Genomic DNA, 19,115 nt, shown 5'->3' with positions numbered 1-19,115 from the left:
AAATCAGCATGAGTTTGCAGAAAGCAAGGGAGACAGAGAAGAAAGGAAGGAGAAACAAAGAAAAGAAGGGAGGGAGAAAGAGAGAAAAGAAAAAAATGTTTTTAGCATAGCCAAAAAATTCCCTGGTCTCCTGAACTCATCATAAAAATTCTGGATTTCTAAGAGGCCACTCTGATCAAAGGTCTCTGGCTAGAGACCCAAGTTTAAGTTTCCTAAACTCAGCCATATGAAATATTACATAATCAATACAAAAAGGCAGGAAGGGGCACATCTTCTTCCTGTTTTTTTTTTAATGTTTTTATTTTTAAGACAGTTTAACGTTCCTCCAGCACTGTCACAGGCAAAGATAATAATAATTGACTATAAGAGAGGTAGTAATTAAGCAAAGGGATTTTCCACCTTAGATGCACAATCCACTCTCACCTGAGATAATCAAATGCTTAAAGGAGGGTTATCACTCTTCCTATCAGAGGAAGAGAGGGGGAAAAGAATACCTGAAATTATCTATTAAAAATTATAAAAGGGTTTATAGTAACAGCACTGATTTGAGTGTAGCTATAAATATATCATTAGGAAATTAATTTGTTTTCCTAATAATTTTGTTGCATTTTTGCATACAGGGACTATTACATCCTGAGAGCAGAATTTTAAACTCATGGAAACTCAGCTCCATTATTTGTAATTACTATCCAAAAAAAAAAATATGACTCCTTGTAATTAGTTCATCTATAATAATAATCAGCATCAAGATTATCCTCGACTTGTCCCTGGAAACGAGCAACTATACCCTTCTCAAATAGTCTAGATCCAAAGGTTCCTTTGGTTTCTTACTTGTTGCAGCCATCTGGCCTGCTGTCAGAAGGGCCCACCACCGTGTCCATGAAGGTCGCAACGTTGGTAAATCCTGCCGGCAATTCATCCCATTCATCAAATTTGATGCCACTGCCCAAGGAATAGGTGCCTTCACCACACTTACTGCATACCTGGTTCTTCATTTCTAGATACTCTCCTGAAGCACAGGAGAAAGCTGGAAGGCAGAAAAAAATGTACAGCCCATTAGTCGCTGATATCTCCCATCAATTTTCTCCCTTCACACTCTCATCAGAATTATTTTTAGAGCTCTTATCATGTCACACCCTAATTAAAACCTTCCAACCCTAATTAGAACCTTCCATCCTAATTAAAATCTTCCCAATCTGGCTCCAACCTGTTTTCCCAGGCTCATCCTTTGCCTCACCCTCTCCCAACAGTAATAAAATTCATATTGTTCCCCAAATAGTTCAACTTCTTTCTTGCAATGTTCCCCTTTTCTGGAGATCCTGGACATCTCATCTTCTCTACCTGGAAAAACTCCAGTTCCTAACTCAAAATGATCCCATTCATGACACAGCAGGCCCCAAATTCCACCAGGCAGTCAGTTGTCCCTCTAGGCACCTATATCATCTCCATTAAGGCTCTTAACTTACAGATCGCTTACGAACTGGTGTGAGACGAAGCAATGATTGCTATTTTTGGATCCCTAACTTTAGCATATACTAAGTCCAAATAAAATTTTGGCTCCCATGAGTGAGGACGAAGCATCAGGGGGTAACAGGAGGGTAGTATTTCAAGTGCAACAGCTTACAAGTATATCTCCACTCTAAAACCACGGGCCCACTTTTTTAGCACTCACAACCTCAACCTAGTCATTTGCACAGCTCACATCTTATTACTGAAGTCACACTCCCTGTTAATTCTGAGAACTGAACCCAGGGGCAGCGGGCACTGGCAACGTGAACAATAACACAGTTACAGCACAGAAAGCAGCTCTTCTGCTAAGTTATTATTCTTTCAACAAATGCAAATCAATGTCCCCCAAGTGCATGGCTCTGTGCTCAGGGTGGTATTAGTGACTCAAACCTTGCAAAGGGCTTTCTAATCCTTTAATCGGGATATTAAAGAAACAAGAATAAAATAAAGCCTCTAAATTATCTGAGGAAAAACAAATCTCCCAGCAGAGAGCAAAGCAGCAAAGTACACACCTTTTCTTCAGAATACATTTTAAAACTCAGCTAGAAAAAAAAAAACAAACCAATTTTGAAAACCTACTTAAGGAATCAGAACCCAAACCCACACTCATCTGCACACTTATCCATTGAATTAAAACGTTTTTCCTCAGAAAAGCCTAAGATGCTTTACAACGAACTTCTAACTCTCAACATTAGTAAAGCATAAGAAGACAAGAAAAAGCAAGGCAAAGAATAGTGCATGCTGGCCACGAGGTCAAAACCATCCTGGGACCAGGCTGTGCCACTTACTGATTCTGAGATCTTGAGTTAGTTACTTCACCGCTTTGGGGTTCAGTTCCTGCTTCTGAAAATGGGGTAATCACTGTAGCTATCTGATAAGCCTATAGTGAGCAAATGAAGTATGGTATAAATGGATAGCCTAGTGCCTGGCATATAGGAAATGCCTACTACCTGCTATTATTATGAGCACCAGTTCTACTAACAGAGAAACACAGCAACAGAATTTATATTTTACTTTCAATAGTTTACATATCTTTTACAAATTTGGAATCAGACAATATTTCCTTAACATGATAGATAATATCACTGGGTTTCAATAAAGTACAGCCTACAAACCAAATCCGACCCACTGTCTTCTTTTGTAAATAAGATTTTATTAAAACATAACACAGTCATTGTTTATGAGTCATCTATTTATACCACAATGGCAGAACTGAATACCTCATACACAGATCACATGACCTGAAAGGCCAAAACTATTTACTATCTGATAGAATAAAGTTATCTTGGGAGACAGGAAGTTTAAAGTCTCAAACCTAACTTTTAATTTAGTTAATTCATGAACTGATAAGTAGTAATATTTTATAAGTTGTTATATGGGGCTCCAGAAACTAAAAAAGGAGAAGAACATGTTTGCGAAGCCTGTCTTCTAGGCACAATGATGCCATTTCAGTGTTGTATGCCCTGTTAAAATCAGGACAAATATCCCTAACTCTTTCAAAGGTGTTTCTTTGTCTAAGGCCAGAAGGAAAAGTGACAGATAAGGTTGAAAGTGAACATACTGAATGTTGTGCTGTGTGCGGTACTTTACAGATATTTACAATACCTGTAAAGGAAGAAGGTATTATTCTCATTTATCAGATGAGTAAACTGAAGCACAGTGCATTTAAGCAACCTGATCAAAGATACCCAGTTAACAAATGTCAAAGCTGCTATTCAAATTTGTCTGCTTCTGAAGCTGATGGCCCAAAGAAAAGTCAATTCAGGCTATTATTATAACTAATGCAAAAAAGGCAAGCAAATGCAACTGAATCCTTTATTATACTGTACATTATTCTTCATTTCCTGTTTAAGAAGCAATGTTCATGTTATAAAGCAATTACCATTTCCCATCCTCAGATTTCTTATGGTATCATACCTAAAATACAAATTCAAGAAATATTTTAGCAAGATACTCACTTCTATATGCCTCAATGCCCTCTCTTGTAAAAGGAGGATAGTAAAGTTACCTATCTCAAAAAGTTGTTGTGGGATTAAATGAGAAAATCCACACAAAGCATTTAGCAAGGCAAAATGATTGTGTTTACCAAATATAAACACACAATCAACACCAGCTACAATTACTAATAATATAATTCAGAGATGGAATATAGCTTGCAAAAAGAACTATATTGCCACTGGCTTGGTGATTTTGCATCTCTTCAGAATAATTAAGTACCCAAAACTAGTTAAATGGATATAGGGCCTTTAATAATGCAGAGGGCTAAACTTTTCATAATTTAATCATTTGTTACTCCTCAATCTTTTACTTGCCATCCAGGAAGCAAACTCCAGAACTATGTCAAGGGAAGAGAAGAGCCACATGTTCTCATTAAACACAATTTACTCCAAAAGATTATGTTAGCACAGCTCTACGGACCGCTTAGCAGATACCAAGATGCCCCACTTTTCCTTTCCTGATATCTAATATCATAGCTTCATTCACTTCCTTTTCAACACTGCTTTCTTGGCCTTTTGTCCTTAGTTGGATTACAAACTTTCTAATAATCTTAGGGACTATATGCTCTTTTCATTCAACTGTTTTTAGTGTCTAATATAGCACCATTTCACAACTAGCAGGATGAAAGTTGTTGTAAATAGAGGTAGTATGGATTAATCCATAGTTCATTTGAACAATTAGTCATTTCTAAAACACTGTATTTCCTTTAACAAATTAGAAATTCTAAAGTGATTTAATTAAATTAAAAATAAGTGAATTCCACATTTTTGATGAGAACAGAAAGACCAAAGCCTACGCTCACACATTACTTAGCAGCAGTGGGTTCAGTCTGGAATTTCACAATATTTTACTTAATTGCCCAGTAGAAGAATTCTGTTTAAAACCTCAACCTCTTGAAATCTAACCTGCAACTAAGAACACGTGCTAAACTCAATTATCTTTTTCTCAGCTTTATGCCTCTTCTTGTCTGATATCTAAGTCTGCTACAAGTAAATCTGTAACAGTTCAAATACGCAGATATGAAGAAATCAGATATGAAAAATGAGCAATTCTATTAGTCTGTCACTAACTACCAAACACTTGAGATTTTACTTAACATCACTGTGCCTGTATTCACTCATATTCCAGTGAGAACACAGCTTCCCTTTCTCTCTCCTAAGACTGTGGTGATCCTATGAAAGACTGTGAACCCACAGGCATTACATGAAAATTCAAGGCATTACTATGACACTGCAGCCACCCAGCACCAAGTACCATAAAAAATGGATACTGAATTATTTATATGCTATCATTTCTGATTTATGCCTAACAATAAAAAACAAATATTTTTAATCATTTCACCACAAGGACCTCTTAGTTTTGTGTTTCCTCCTCCAAGTATCTCGTTTTCAAAGACTATGGCTATCAATTACATTAATTCATAATTCATTCACTTTTGCTATTTTTATTCTTATTTATTACTAAGATTTGTTTTCTAAACAGAAACAATAAGTAGTAATCAAAGGATTTTAAATTTACTTGTTTAATGAGATGTTAATGGCATAGTGAGCCTATACAACCTTATTACAGGTGAATAAGTGGGACCCACGAACTGGAAAACACTACTTTAGACTAACTCATTCCATACATCCAACAAATATTTCTTGAATACCTACTGCAGGGTATTACAGCAATCTGTAAGCACTGGGTTTATTTTTTAATTTTTTTATGAATAAAATGGAAATGGTCTATAATCTCACAGAGCTTGTAGTTTAAAGACTTACCTTCCTCAAAATGGATTAAATATACATGCAAATGTACATCTCACTGAACTTAAGTTCATGGTAGAATCACTCTTACTTGCAACCTAAGTTAATAGCTAGATATAAAACTCACATATTAATAGGAAAATGATTAACTAAATAAATTCCAGACTCTAGAGGAGCCAATATATCTACTTTTCTTCAACTGGGAGGTCTCGTTTATATAAGTAAAATAAGGTTCAAGTCAGAGACACGGTGCCATTGACCGCACAAGAAGCTTTATTACTATTCATGGCAATTCCCGGCAGTACAAACCAGGGAAAATAATGAATAGCTTGTGGGCCTCAAAAGTGATGATAACTTTTACCTTTCTCCCTCAGTTAGTTAATTAATTATTATTACCAAAAAGTTAAAACTTTAATTGTTGGCCAGGTTTCAGTCTTCTTGCAGGAAACAAAAATAAAGTAGAAAACTATGTAAGAAACCGAACATTACACTGAACCCAGCAAATCTCAGCTCCTCTTCTTCCTTCCTCACTGCCAGGGTTGAGAACATTTAAACACTGTCTTTTTAACATTCTTACTTGTGAAGTTGTTGAAGAAGAAAATAATACTTTTTATCTCTCATTTTACAAAACTAAAAGTGCCGAACACAAAAGCAGCACGTTAAAACAGCCCATTTTCTGTTGCTGCTCTCGGAGTCACATTAAGCCAATTTTTTCTTTGGATGAAGAGAATCTTTGTTTCTTTTTATTGGAAAGAGTTTATTGTCTATTCTTGTCAAAATGTACAAAGCAGCACTGAAGGCTGATCATGAGCACATCAACTGTCTGCCATGTTCAATTTAAGGCTGGAAGCGGATAATGGAAGGTAACACTGCGCAAATTCTAACAGTGTGTCATTGCAATGTTTCTATCTGGTGTAAATATTCATGAGCATTAGAAAGACATATTAGAATTCTTCTATAATTCACAAGTTAGAGGGCGCGAGGGTCTGCTGAGTATGATTTGATCACAGAATGAATAAATCTGTGATATTTGATTTTAACACTTAAAATAATCAGAATGACTATAACATAATTTTGAGGTTATTTCGTCCAAATCCTTCTGATACAGGACCCTGGATTTCTCATCATCTGTATAGCTTGAGCAAATAACTTAACTTTTCTATAGTCACTAACTGCAGAGTTAGAACTCGTGACTCCAATAGGCTCCTTACAGTACAATGCAGCTAGGAGATCTTTACTGTGTTTAAAGTAAGGAAAACCACTGTCCTAATTTGAAGTGAAAAAAGTAATAGCAATGGAAAAGGACTCCGGACAAGAAGTCAAAAGATGCAAATCTAGTTCCAGCAGGTGTCACTTAGTCACGTGATGATAGCATTCAAAATGCCTTGCTAGTTTTAAAAACAAAGAAAGTAACACACACAAAGCTGCTTCGTAAACCTGAAAGTGTTCAAGAAAATTATTAGAACTGAATTCCTAAAGCCCAATCCTATCAATAATTTTGAAAATTTTCTCATTAGGAGTTGGGGATGAGCTTATGAGTCACAGAAATGTAATTTTTAAGTTTCATTTGTGAAATTCTTAGATGGAAAAGGAATGAGTATTTTTCTCATCTCATTTTACAAAATGAAAGCGAAACAAGAGAAACACAGAAGAGTACATTAAAACAAACCATTTCCTGGTAATATTCTCTAATTCATTGTTCACTGGAAGAATAGTATTGGAAGTACTGCCTCTCCATCTCTGAAAACTGATTCTCACATCTAAAATCCATTCCAGCGTATATTCACATAGTCCCGCCAGGGAGAACTGTGTAATTATCCCTGCATTTCTTGGAGAGAACTGATCATCCAGAAGCTCTCCCCGACTCTAACGCATCCCCCCAACCGTACCTCCCCAAAATCCCCACTCAATTCCTGGGAGGAAAACTGAACCAGCTAATATCAAAGATAACAATCCTCATTCAGCTAGCAGAGCCTAGATTAAATATTTCCATCTTTTTATAAGCAAAAAAAGAGTCCTCTTAGGCGGAGTCCTCATCTTTAAAGAAAGAATACAAATGTACTTTACCGTAGTTTAATGACTTGAATATTTGGTCAGGGAAGGGATGAATTCCAGGTCATCTGACATGGGATGACACAAGGTTTATAGAGAAAAGACAAAAGCGAAGGTCAGGGGGAGGGAAAACTCAGAGTACTTGATAAGGTCGCCTAAAGAGACAGAACAATGCATCTGTAAAATCAGTTTTCTCAACTTCCAATTATGCTCGAACACTTTGATTCTTATCTTTCTGAACTTTTCCTCTGCCTTAGAAACTGTTCATCACCTCTATTTCCTAATCTTCTTTCATCACCCTCTATTTCTTAATCTTCTCTCAGACTTTGATTCTGTAATTTTGTTTTGCTTCTTGGGGCAGGGGGGAATGAATTCTCTCATCTCTTCATAAAATGTTTTTCAGAGAGGCTCCCTCAATCAGAGTCCCAAACAAACACTACAAGCAATCTAAGTCTGAGCTGTTCTCAACCATTTTTATATCTTCTCTTAATAATCTCATTCATTCCTGCCTTCACTTGTACGCTGCTGAATAAATTTAACTTAAAACTCCACCTACAAGGAACTGGACTTATCAACTAAGCTTAATAGAGACAAAATGTTTCTGTCCTTTTACATATAGAATAACCTCTTACAACCTGGATTAGATCTATGTTTCAGCCATAGATATGAAATGCTAAAGTCAGTCTCTAATTTGCTGAGAGCAAAGTTATTCAATCAACAAATACTCCAGAGTGCCAGAGTTTTCTTATGAGACATGAGAAAAATTATAGTGCCTGTCCTTGAATTTATTTTCCCCTTGGGAAGGATAAGTTGGCTAAATGAAGAATTTCTAAAGTTGAAAAAGTGCCAATTTTTTTCTAATACCTGTTAAATAATGAAAGTACACTGTGTATATCAATCACCAACAATATTCTAGACACTAGAAAAAAAAAACCACCAACTAACCAACTTTTTATTGTATAAGAGGATATAACTACAAAAGTCTAAATGCTATTCTCTTATCCTTCATAAAAATATACTCAAATAATAATAAAATGTGTATAGAGAGTATTAAGCAATTAAATTGACACACAAATTGAAAAAACAATTTATCTGAGCCTTTAAAAGATCATCTTTGAAAAAAAATCCAATTGCCTCTCAGCAATGCTAATTTGTATAGGACTTCTGTCAATGTAAGATTTCTGTGTGAGGGGAGCACAGATGCTCTAGGAAAGAGAATAATATTTGTTAAGCGTATGTTGTAGTGTATTCCGGAAAGGCGGTACACCATCTGGGTTAAGAATATGGACCCAGACATAGACTGCGAATTTGCAAATCCCAGTTCTGCCTTTGATTTCTGTGCAACCTTGGGCTTTGTCTACGTTTCAGCATCAGGTTTCTCATCCATTTAAAAAAAGGGAGGGGAGGGGGCAGGGAGGATATAAAGGTATCTACTTCACAAATTTGTTGTGATGATTAAATGGATTTAAGTGAACACATGAAGTAAAGCATTTACAATTGTGCTTGATGTATAGCAAATAAAGATAGGCTATTTATTATCATGCTTATTAATATTACAATTTTTATTACTATTAAGTTATGATATGTGATGCTATAATTACCATCACAGGCACTGTACATTAAAGGTATCACCTCATTTAAGCCCCTAAATCACTTGTAAATGGCTGTCTCCAGGTCAAAGCCCAGAATCCCTAATGTAGCATACAGGAGCCCATGCTCTCTGCTCAAATCTCTGGTTCCTCCCACACACTCCATGTCAGCCAGCCATCCAAATCTCATAGAAAACTCAATCTCAGGAAAACTCAGTTCTGCACCTTTGTCCTGTTTCCTATACCTGGAATGCACTTTGCACCATCAAGTTAAAAGACTTCTTCCCTCAGCATACACCTTAACTGTCTCCTTAGAGAATTAACCTGTGCGACCCATAAAGTCGGTCATATAATCCGTATCTCAACCCTAAATTATGACACAATTTTGCACATGAACCACCTGGGCTCAGATAATTCTCCAAGATTATTCCATTAGAAACTGGGTGGGTCTGAAATATGAAGATGCATTTGCCTTTGGGGGAGGCCCTTTTCATTCCCTCTAAGCAGAATCAATCCCTCCCTCACTGGTGAAATCACTCTCTGTGTATAACTGTTATGCATTTTAATCCTAGACTGCAATTAATGTACTTACCCACTTGCTCTCTAAGATATTAAGATGAAAGGTCCTGAAAGACAGGAATCTTTTTCATTCATCTTGATCCTTATTGTGAAGCACATAGGAAATGCTCAATAAATGTTTGTTGAGTGAATGAGTTAAAGTTCAATAAACAGCTGGGGAATAAATATTTTCCCCAAGGACATACATGTCAGTTGCAGAACCAAACTTTAAGTCTGGGTGTGTCCTACCAGCAACTATGTGAGATTTTCAACTGAACACCAATGCAGTAATACTCTAATTGAATGTTGTAGAGCAAAAAACAGTATATGAAATTAATTAAATCAATAGTACAAGTAACACTATACACAATTTATTAAATTAGTCAGGCATGTGTGCTTAAATCTGTGTTTTCCAAAAATAATATTCTGAAGAAAATTAGCCTTGTGGGTTCTTAATATATTTTTGATAAATGAATCTAATAATCAAATGCATTTGGGAAACTCAGGGGGGAAAAATGTTACAGAGCATCTAGTACACAGTAAATGGTCTAAAATCATTAGGTTTATTAAGTTTCTCAGAGAATTTAATATGAAAATGTACACTGTATTCCTCTATCAGAGGGACATAGCATTTAGTATATTCTCAATTTCTCAGTATTTGACCACAGAAAACCCCAACACACTCGCTATGTTGTTGTTGCTTACATGAAGCATTTCTTGGGGGTTTATTACATGGGACAGACTTTGAACACAACAGGCAATCACCAGTCAGTACCAATGCAGTAAATGTGCCCATTGCCCCAACTGCATTTGCTGCTGCTACAATAACAACTCTAACCACACCTGAAACCGACTGTTGAATCCTGGGGAAAAGCATCCACTTGAAAGAGCTATCATACCAGGAAGTAGATGTTTACAAATCCCACTCAGAAAGCCAAAGCCAACTCTCTTTCCATGAAAGTTCTCCTTCTTCTCTTACTTCTAAGCTAGAATCAAAAGCTGTCGACTGAAACTGTCACCATTTAGTCTGTCTACTTCCATTAAATGTGGGATATAATAAGAGATCTGAGAAAAACAAAGGAGAGAATAACAAAAATGTTCTGTTAAAATCTTTTTCACTAATTTAAACAAAGTATTTTTTGATCCAAGAAAACCAAATATTAGATATTTAAAATCATTCAAAGATTATAATATAAACATATGTATGTATACATATGTAAAATCATTTGATTAAAGTCATGTTAATGATTCACTATATCCTATAAATAAAAAGTAAAGTAAATTATGTTATAAATATATATATATACACGCACACACAAGGCCACAATATGCATACACATATATTCACAAACCTATATATATTTTTATGTATTCTTGGTTTGTATATACATTACTTCATATATATATATATATATATATATATTATTGATATATATGTTATAAAAACTGAAGTATAAGTTAAAACAAAATCCAAGAGACTATGACTGATTTGACACAACATACCTGATGAAATTATAGATATCTTAAATAGTCATCTTCAGTTAAAAAATGGTGTGTTAAGAGTTGTGGCAGAGTGAACTGTGAGCCCTAGAGAAAAGAACATGTCCTTGGTCTTGGCCTTTTCCTGTGGGTATGAATCCATTATGAGGAGGACCTTTTGAGAATATTGGTTTTGGAATGAGTATGGCCAGCTGAATTGGATTGGGCTTTAACCCATTCTTAGAGTCCTGTATAAGCAGAATGAAATTCAGAGAAAGGGCCACAAGGGAAGCTGGAGGCTGGAGGTCAGCAGAGCCCAACAGAGAAAGGAAAAGATATCTCCATGTGCATTGCCATGCGAGGGAAAAGACAAGGAGCCAAGGATCACTGTCAGCCACCTCCAGCACACCATGATTTAAGACAACCCATTGTATGGTATTTGCTTTAGCAGCTGGTAAAATAAGACAAGGGCATATATGATTTGTAGATTTAGAAATATTTGAAGAACTAGGCAACAGAATATATACAGTCTCAAAGTAAATATGAAAATATAAAAGGAAAAAAATAACATTTCCTCCTCAGTGTTCCTCAGTGTTCTTGGCTTATCTGAAAATATGTAAAGGAATTCTCTCCCTGCTCCTAGCCCAAGGTTACTCATCCTTTACTTCTAAGATTTGGTTTGGAAGAAAAGAACCCTATCCCCAGCCATTATACTGAAGTAAGAGACTTCAATATACCTCTTTAAATAGTGGATAGAATATTCAAAGAGTATCAATAAGGAAATAAAAGACTTGAACAATATTTGAAACCAACTAGACCTAACAGACATTTATAGAACATCTGACCCAACAGCAGCAGGATACACATTCTTCTCAAGTGCACGTGGATCCCTCTCCAAGACGGACCATACGTGAAGTCACAAAGCAAGTCTCAGTAAATTTAAAAATACTGACATTATAAAATACATATTCTCTGACCACGATGGAATGAAGTCAGAAATTAATAACAGGAAGAAGCGGAAATTTACAAATATGTGAAAATAAAGCAATGCATTTTTAAACAACCAATGGCTCAAAGATGAAATCATAAGGGAAATAAGGAACTATCGTAAGGCAAAGGAAAATGAAACCACAATATACCAAAACTAATGGGAAACAACTAAAGCAGTGGGAACAGAAATTAATAGTTTTAAATGGTAATATTAAAAAAGAAAGATCTCAAATCAGAGACCTAACCTCACAAGTGGAAGATCTAGAAAAAAAAAAAAAAAAGAGCAAACTAAACCCAAAGTGAGAAGAAGAAAATACAAATTAGAGCAGAGATAAATGAAATAGGGAATTAAGAAAACAATAGAGTGAATTGATGAAATCAAAAGTTGGTTCTTTGAAAAGATCAACAAAATCAACAAACATTTAGCTAAACTGACAGAAAAATAGAGAGGAAACACATATAACTCAAATCAAAAATTAAAGGGAGGACATTATCACCCACCCTTTATTAATCAAATAAAGGATTTATTCTACTAATAAATAAGAAATAAAAAGGATTATAAGAAGACACTATGAAAAAGCATAAGTGAACAAATTAGAAAAACCTAGATGAAATGGGCAAATTCCTAGAGACAGAAACTACACTGACTCAAAAAGAAACAGAAGAACTAAACAGACCAATAATAAGTAGAGACTGAATCGGTAACCAAAAACCTCTTAACAAAGAATATCCTAGGACCAGATGGTTTTATAAGTAAAATTAACCAAACATCAAGAATTCCACAATCCTGCACACACTCTTTCAAAAAATTGAAGAGGAGGGAATACTATCTAACATTCTATGAGGCCAAAATTACCTTAATACCAAAACCAGATAAAGATATCACAAGAAAAGAAAATTATAGACCAATATCCCTTATGAATTGAGATACAAAAATCCCCAGCAAATTACTGACAAACCAAATTCAACAGGTATGCAAAGGTGTTCAACATAAGAAAATCAATTATATTGCACGATCATCTCAGCTAACATAGAATATGGATTTGACAAAATCCAACACCCCTTCTCGATAAAAACACTTAGAACACCAGGAAAAGAAAGAAACTCTCCCAATATGATAAAAAGTATATATTAAAAAGCCCACAGCTAACACCGTAACCCTGGTATAAGACCCAAAGCTTTCCTCTTGAGGTCAGGAACAAAGACAAGGCTGCCCACTGTCACCACTGTTATTTAACATTGTATTGACAGTTCTAACCAGAGAAATTAGGCAAGAAAAAAAAGATTAGAAAAGAAGTAAAACTTTCTGTAGTTGCAGATGATCACAAGAAAGTATATACAGAAAATCCTGAAAAATCCACACCGAAGATACGCAAGCTAATAAACAAATTCAGAAAAGTGGTGGGGTACAAAATCAACATTCAAAAATAGGTAGTGTTTCTATACACTAGTGTTCGGTTTGCTAATTAGGTCATTTCCATGGAGATGTGACACACCCAATTCAAGGTGGGTATTAATTCTTTTCTGGAGCTCTTTAATGAAAGTGAGCTGAGAAAAGCTAAGAGAGAAAATGTCCCAGAAGAAGCCAGAAGGACACACAGGAGCTGAGAAAACCATCCTGAAACCAATCCAGGAGAGAAGAGCTAGGAGACGCTGCCATGTGTCTTCCCAAGTGACAGAGGAATTCCAGATACCTGCAGCCTTTCCTCTGAGAAAGGCTGCTTGTTGATGCCTTAATCTGACATTTTCATGGCCTTAGAATTGTAACTTGTAACTTAATAAAACCCCTTTGAAAACAGTCAGTCCATTTCTGGTATACCGCATTCCAGCAGCTTTAGCAAACCCAAACAACTAGTAAGAATAATCAGAAGAGGAAATCAAGGGAAAAACTCCATTTACAATAGCAACTAAATAATTAAATGTCTAGGGATAAATTTAACAAAGGATGTTAAGGACTTATATGTGGAAAACTACAAAATATTGCTAAAAGAAATCAAAGTAGACCTAAATAAATGGAAGCATATTCCATGTTCATAAAAACTACATATTGTTAACATGTCAAATCCACCCACACTGGTTTACAGATTCAAGACAATCCCATTCAAATTTCCAACAGCTTCTTTGCAGAAAAGAAAACACCAATCATCAAATTTACATGGACAGGTAAGGGATCCCAAATAGCCAAAACCACCTTGAAAAAGAAAAATGAAGTTGGAGGACTCCCACTTCTTGACTTTAAAGTTTATTACAAAGCTACAGTAATGAAAACAGCGTAGTTTTGGCAAAAGTGCAGAGATATAGCCCAATGGAATCAAATTGAAAGTTCAGAAATAAAACCTCACATCTGTGGCCAATTAATTAGTGCCAAGTCCACTCAATTAAGAAATAATCTTTTCAACAAATAGTTCTGGGAAAAGTGGAAATCCATAGGCAAAAATGGGGGGGGGGGGGGTGACCTTCTACCTCACAGCATATACAAAATTAACTCAAAATGGATCAAAGGCCCATACATAAAAACCAAAACTTCAAAACTCCTAAGAGAAAATGTAGGGAAGATCTTGTGTTAGACAATGGTTTCTTAGCATGAGCAACAAAAGAAAAAATAGTAAATGAGATCTCATCAAAATAAAAATGTTTTGACCATCATGTTTTGAACATGAAAAGACACCCAACAGAATGGGAGAAAATATTTAGACAACACACAACAGACAAATGTTTAATGCCCAGAATATACAGAAAAATCCTACAACTCATCAACAAAAAGATATACAACCCAATTAAAAAGTTGGCAAAAAAAACTTGAATAGACATTTCTCAAAAAAGATATGCAAATAAATAACAAGCAAATGAAAAGATAGCTAACATCATTAGCCATTAGGGAGATGCAAACGAAAACCACAATATGTTACCATGTAGCATCTACTAGCATGGCTACTATTTAAAAAACAGAAAACAGAAATAGAAAATACATTTGTTGGTGGAAATTTAAATTGGTACAGCCACTATGGAAGACAGTTTGGCAGTTTTTCAGAAAAACCTACATATAGAATCACCCTATGACCTGGTAATCCCATTTCTAGGTATATATCCAAAAGAACTGAAAGCAAGGATGCAGGCAGATATAAAAGACAGAAACAACCTAAGTGGCAACAGCTGAATGAATTAACACAACGCATACAACAAAATATTATTCAGTCTTTAAAAGGAATGAAGTTGTAATACATGCCACAACATGGATGAAACTTGAAGACATTACGTTAATCGAAATAAGCCAGACATAAAATGACAAACATTGTAAAGATTATATGAAATAACTGGAATATCCAATACAGGTTACCAGAGGGCAGATGGAGGTTAGGGAATGGATTGTTAAAGCTTAATTGTGTAGAGTTTCTCGTTGGGATGATGGAAATTTTTGGTAATAGATAAGTGGTGATGGTAGTACATCATTGTAAATGTAATAAACAACATGGAATTATATATTTGAATGTGGTTAAAGAGGGGAATTTTAGGTTGTCTATATGTTACTAGAACGAAAAAAAATTTTTAAAACATAGGATGGTACAGTACAGTGAACCCTAATGAAAATTATGGACCATAGTTAAAAGATAATTATAATAAAATTCTTTCATCAATATTAACAAAGGTACCACACTAATGCAACACATATGGGAACTGTGTATTTTCTGCATGATATTTTCTGTAAACCTACAACTGAAAACATAAGCACATAAAGATGTAACATAACTTGTCCATAACATTTCTGAAAAAATTACAACTGCTATATGAACATCGCTATATTTCTTTTCTATGAAAAGGGGCTTTGCTAATGCTTCATTTTGAGAAAAGGGGAAAGAGCTACCCAATTTGTTATGAAGAATCTGTAACAAGAGCCCAAATTCTAGGTTTAAATTCATTTAGAGACAGTAGGATCCAGGAAACCAGTCCCACACAACAATGACCTTAAATATTCTTCACTTCCTTGAAATTGCTACTTTCTACTTTTTCATTTCCTTTTTCTGTATGGCCCAAATGCTGGCTCCACCAACAGAGCTTTATCTCCCAAGGGAGGGCCCAGGAAACTCCTTCAGCTTGCCATCTTCAAGTGGTAGGTATAATCCAGAAACAGGGCTCTGCAATCAGATACGTCTCCATTTGAAGTCCAAATCTGCCACTTCCAAAGTATATGACCTTGATAAGTTACTTCACCAACTTAATTCTGCATTTTCTCATTTGTAAAATGAAACTAATGATGGTAGACAACTCAGAGGGTTGTTAGGAGGAGTCATTAGGATAATGACATAAAGCTCTAAGCACAATTTTGGCGCAAAATCAGTACTTGAGAAGTGGTAGCTTTCATGAGCAACAGAAAATCTAAGCCACTGGAGAAATACCTCCATTATTGTGACAATCACTTTCAGCAGAACACCAATAACTGGTAACGCAGTAGGCATCATGCTGAATCTTGTGAATTAACTGCACTTCCACGTTACTTAGATCTATTAACTTACTTGTGAATTTTAAAATACCTCACTATACTAGAAAAAGGCACATATCTGAGGTTAGACTAACAGCTTCCAGGGCAGATGTAAGTACATCACGCAAGAATATTTGGAAATTCAGATTTCAAACAAAATATGAAGGCAAAAAAATGTCCCAGCTATGGCATCTAAGCAGACTATATAGTGTCCTTTTTAAAGAATATAATAACTAATAATGACTCGATTATAAGAGTTTTTAGAAATGTTCCTGCTGGAATGTCAGATTCACAATGGTATCTTGTGGAACATTATAGTAAATAATGACCAAAAATATCTCTGACAACATCCAAATAGAAATAATTCTTATTCAGGCATCAGTTCTATAATTTGAACCCTTGGCCAATTACTTTAAGCAGCAGGGAGGCCCCTGCTTTGTAACGTATTCCAATTTCCAGGGTGTGAATCTGTCCATCACGGCTGTCTCAAGCCAAGAACCCGCATACCAACATGTGTACAACTGGGCTTTCGGCCGGCGCTAGCCCATGCCAGCACATCACCTGCTTACAGAGGTAAGTGTTTATGATGGTCACATACTCCGCTTGAATAGGACTGTTCACAAAGATTTTAGAAACCAATGAATGAAAAGTAAGGTTAGATAAACAATGTACCAATTTTGTAGGATGGTGACTAGCAAATTTACAGTGAACTCTTTACATAGGTATTATTCAGGCTCTGTTACCCTTTAAACCACAATCCTCCCTCACTGAGAGCTGATCTTGTCTCTGCCTGGGTGGTTGTAAACACCAGGGCCTGGCATTATGCTTTTCTATGCTATAACCTTTTGTCCTCTGAAGTCTCTTGCTGACTGAAAACATCACCTGGCTATAAGGGTTCTCAGGTTCTCCTTGTGTTCATTTAATATTATTTGCCAAGAAATATGTGTCTTCTTCCCTAACTTTCCTCATAAGATTTTATTGCTGTCTCCCTTTTATTAGTAAGCCACCACCTATGCTAAACTCCTCCTTCTGGTAATAGAGACAAGTTCTGTCTATGAATAGGAAGAATTAAGTAACAATTTAATGAATTGTTTACCTGCCCTTTCATTTGGGGACAGAAGAACCAAGCTTCTAGGAATACCATTTGAAAGATTATAGGAAAACCAAAATAAATTCTCCATGTCTTATTCCCAAAAGGAGCTCCAGTTGACCCTACAACAAATTCAGTGCAGGAACTCCTAACTCATGGGGCTGCACCGCTATTCTAGGGGTCAAGGGATCAGAGACAGGTTTCCAAACTTTGTCACACCACGTGCAGATGCTTACATTCCCAATTCGCACCTAAATTAAAGGATTAAAAAGATGGAACTATAAATGAAAATCAATTTAATAACATTTCTATTTTAATTCACAACATTGTACTTCAAACCTTGTTTGCCAAAAGACCAGCTTTCATATGATATTGAGCAATTCCACACTCTCTCTGTAGGTTACACTGAAAAGGCACATAACATTAAGTTATTTCTATGACTTACAAAAGGAGAAAGCCATTAAAAACAAATTCTGCCACTCTGCCCTCCAGGGTTTCAAGTAAGAAAGCAAACTAGATTTAAAAAGACAACAGTGACAGCATCTGTTGATATTACTTGGGTCTTATCACAGACTTCAGAGTTAAGGACACCAAGCATTGAAAAAAGATGCATTTATTCTGCTGGACATCAATGGAACGTGTTCATTTCTACAAGGGTCTCTTACGTTCATTATAATAAACATCCAGGGCTGATAGGAAGGGGGTATGATTTAATCTGGAAAACAGATGATCAAGAAGTCAAAACATACTGCATTCTTTGCCTCTCACGGGGTCAGGCAGGCCAGAGCAGTCCGCTGCAGAATTCGGAATGGCAACTCTCCATCTGGAGCCGCTGCTATCACATTCCGTATATTCAAAGTGGTAATCCTTCTGCAAACAATCACAGAAACAAGCCTTTGTTAGAGCCATGCTAACTACCATCAAACCTTCCGTCAAGCCTGTTTCCAAACTGCACCCCCTCTGATTGACTCCAGTCCTCCCCAATAAGCTGCATAATACATCGCAGCTTATTGATCATAATGTATTACGCCAGGCTCTGGGGATACAATGGGGCCAGGACAGTCGTCACTCACTGGTTGTGACCACTATCCCCTAGATTCTACCCACCCAAAAAAGGTTCAGCACACTTCCCTATGTAGACATGAGTATAAAGTAGACATGAGTACAAAAACAGATACAGTATATTATAGCTCATATAATAGCATAGTATATAGTATAACTATAGTATAGACATGAATATAAAAATAGAGAAAAACAACACTAGTAAATTAACTGTCGTAAGTGCCCCAAGTTTTTTGAGAAAAGAAAAGAATCATTTCCATTGACCTAATTCTCACTCTGCTTAAAATTTAACAGAAGGCATAATAATTAATCATTCAAATATTAGTAGAACTCTACAAGCTTCTTAAGCAGCTTTCCCAGGATCAATACACGCCCACCACAGACTACTAAAATAGACAATTCATTGCAAATGCCAAAGTAAGACCAAATCACTTAATTCTGGCCCCTGTTTGCTTTGAAAATTTCAACTTGATCAGAGCACATTACACACATGTGATGCCCGGGCCAAGAGGAAACAGGACAGATTATCACCTGGGCTTTTTAAGAAGGAGGGAAGGCTCTAC

General features: G+C 35.9%; 1 protein-coding gene across 1 annotated transcript in view; it reads right to left on the bottom strand.

Moving 5' to 3' along the window:
- ELAPOR2 (endosome-lysosome associated apoptosis and autophagy regulator family member 2) overlaps positions 1–19,115 on the bottom strand; it is a 217,837-nt gene that overhangs the window by 84,151 nt on the left and 114,571 nt on the right. The window contains exons 2-3 of the mRNA XM_077150709.1: positions 18,240–18,360; positions 832–1,027 (exon numbers count right to left, since the gene is read on the bottom strand). Of these exons, the coding sequence (XP_077006824.1) occupies positions 832–1,027; positions 18,240–18,360 (317 nt within the window). The remainder of the gene's footprint in view (positions 1–831; positions 1,028–18,239; positions 18,361–19,115) is intronic.

The sequence above is a fragment of the Tamandua tetradactyla genome, chromosome 1 (genome assembly GCF_023851605.1).
Source record: "Tamandua tetradactyla isolate mTamTet1 chromosome 1, mTamTet1.pri, whole genome shotgun sequence".
NCBI lineage: Eukaryota > Metazoa > Chordata > Mammalia > Pilosa > Myrmecophagidae > Tamandua > Tamandua tetradactyla.
The sequence above is the reverse complement of the archived record's forward strand: the minus strand, read 5'-3'. Positions and strand labels throughout refer to the sequence as shown.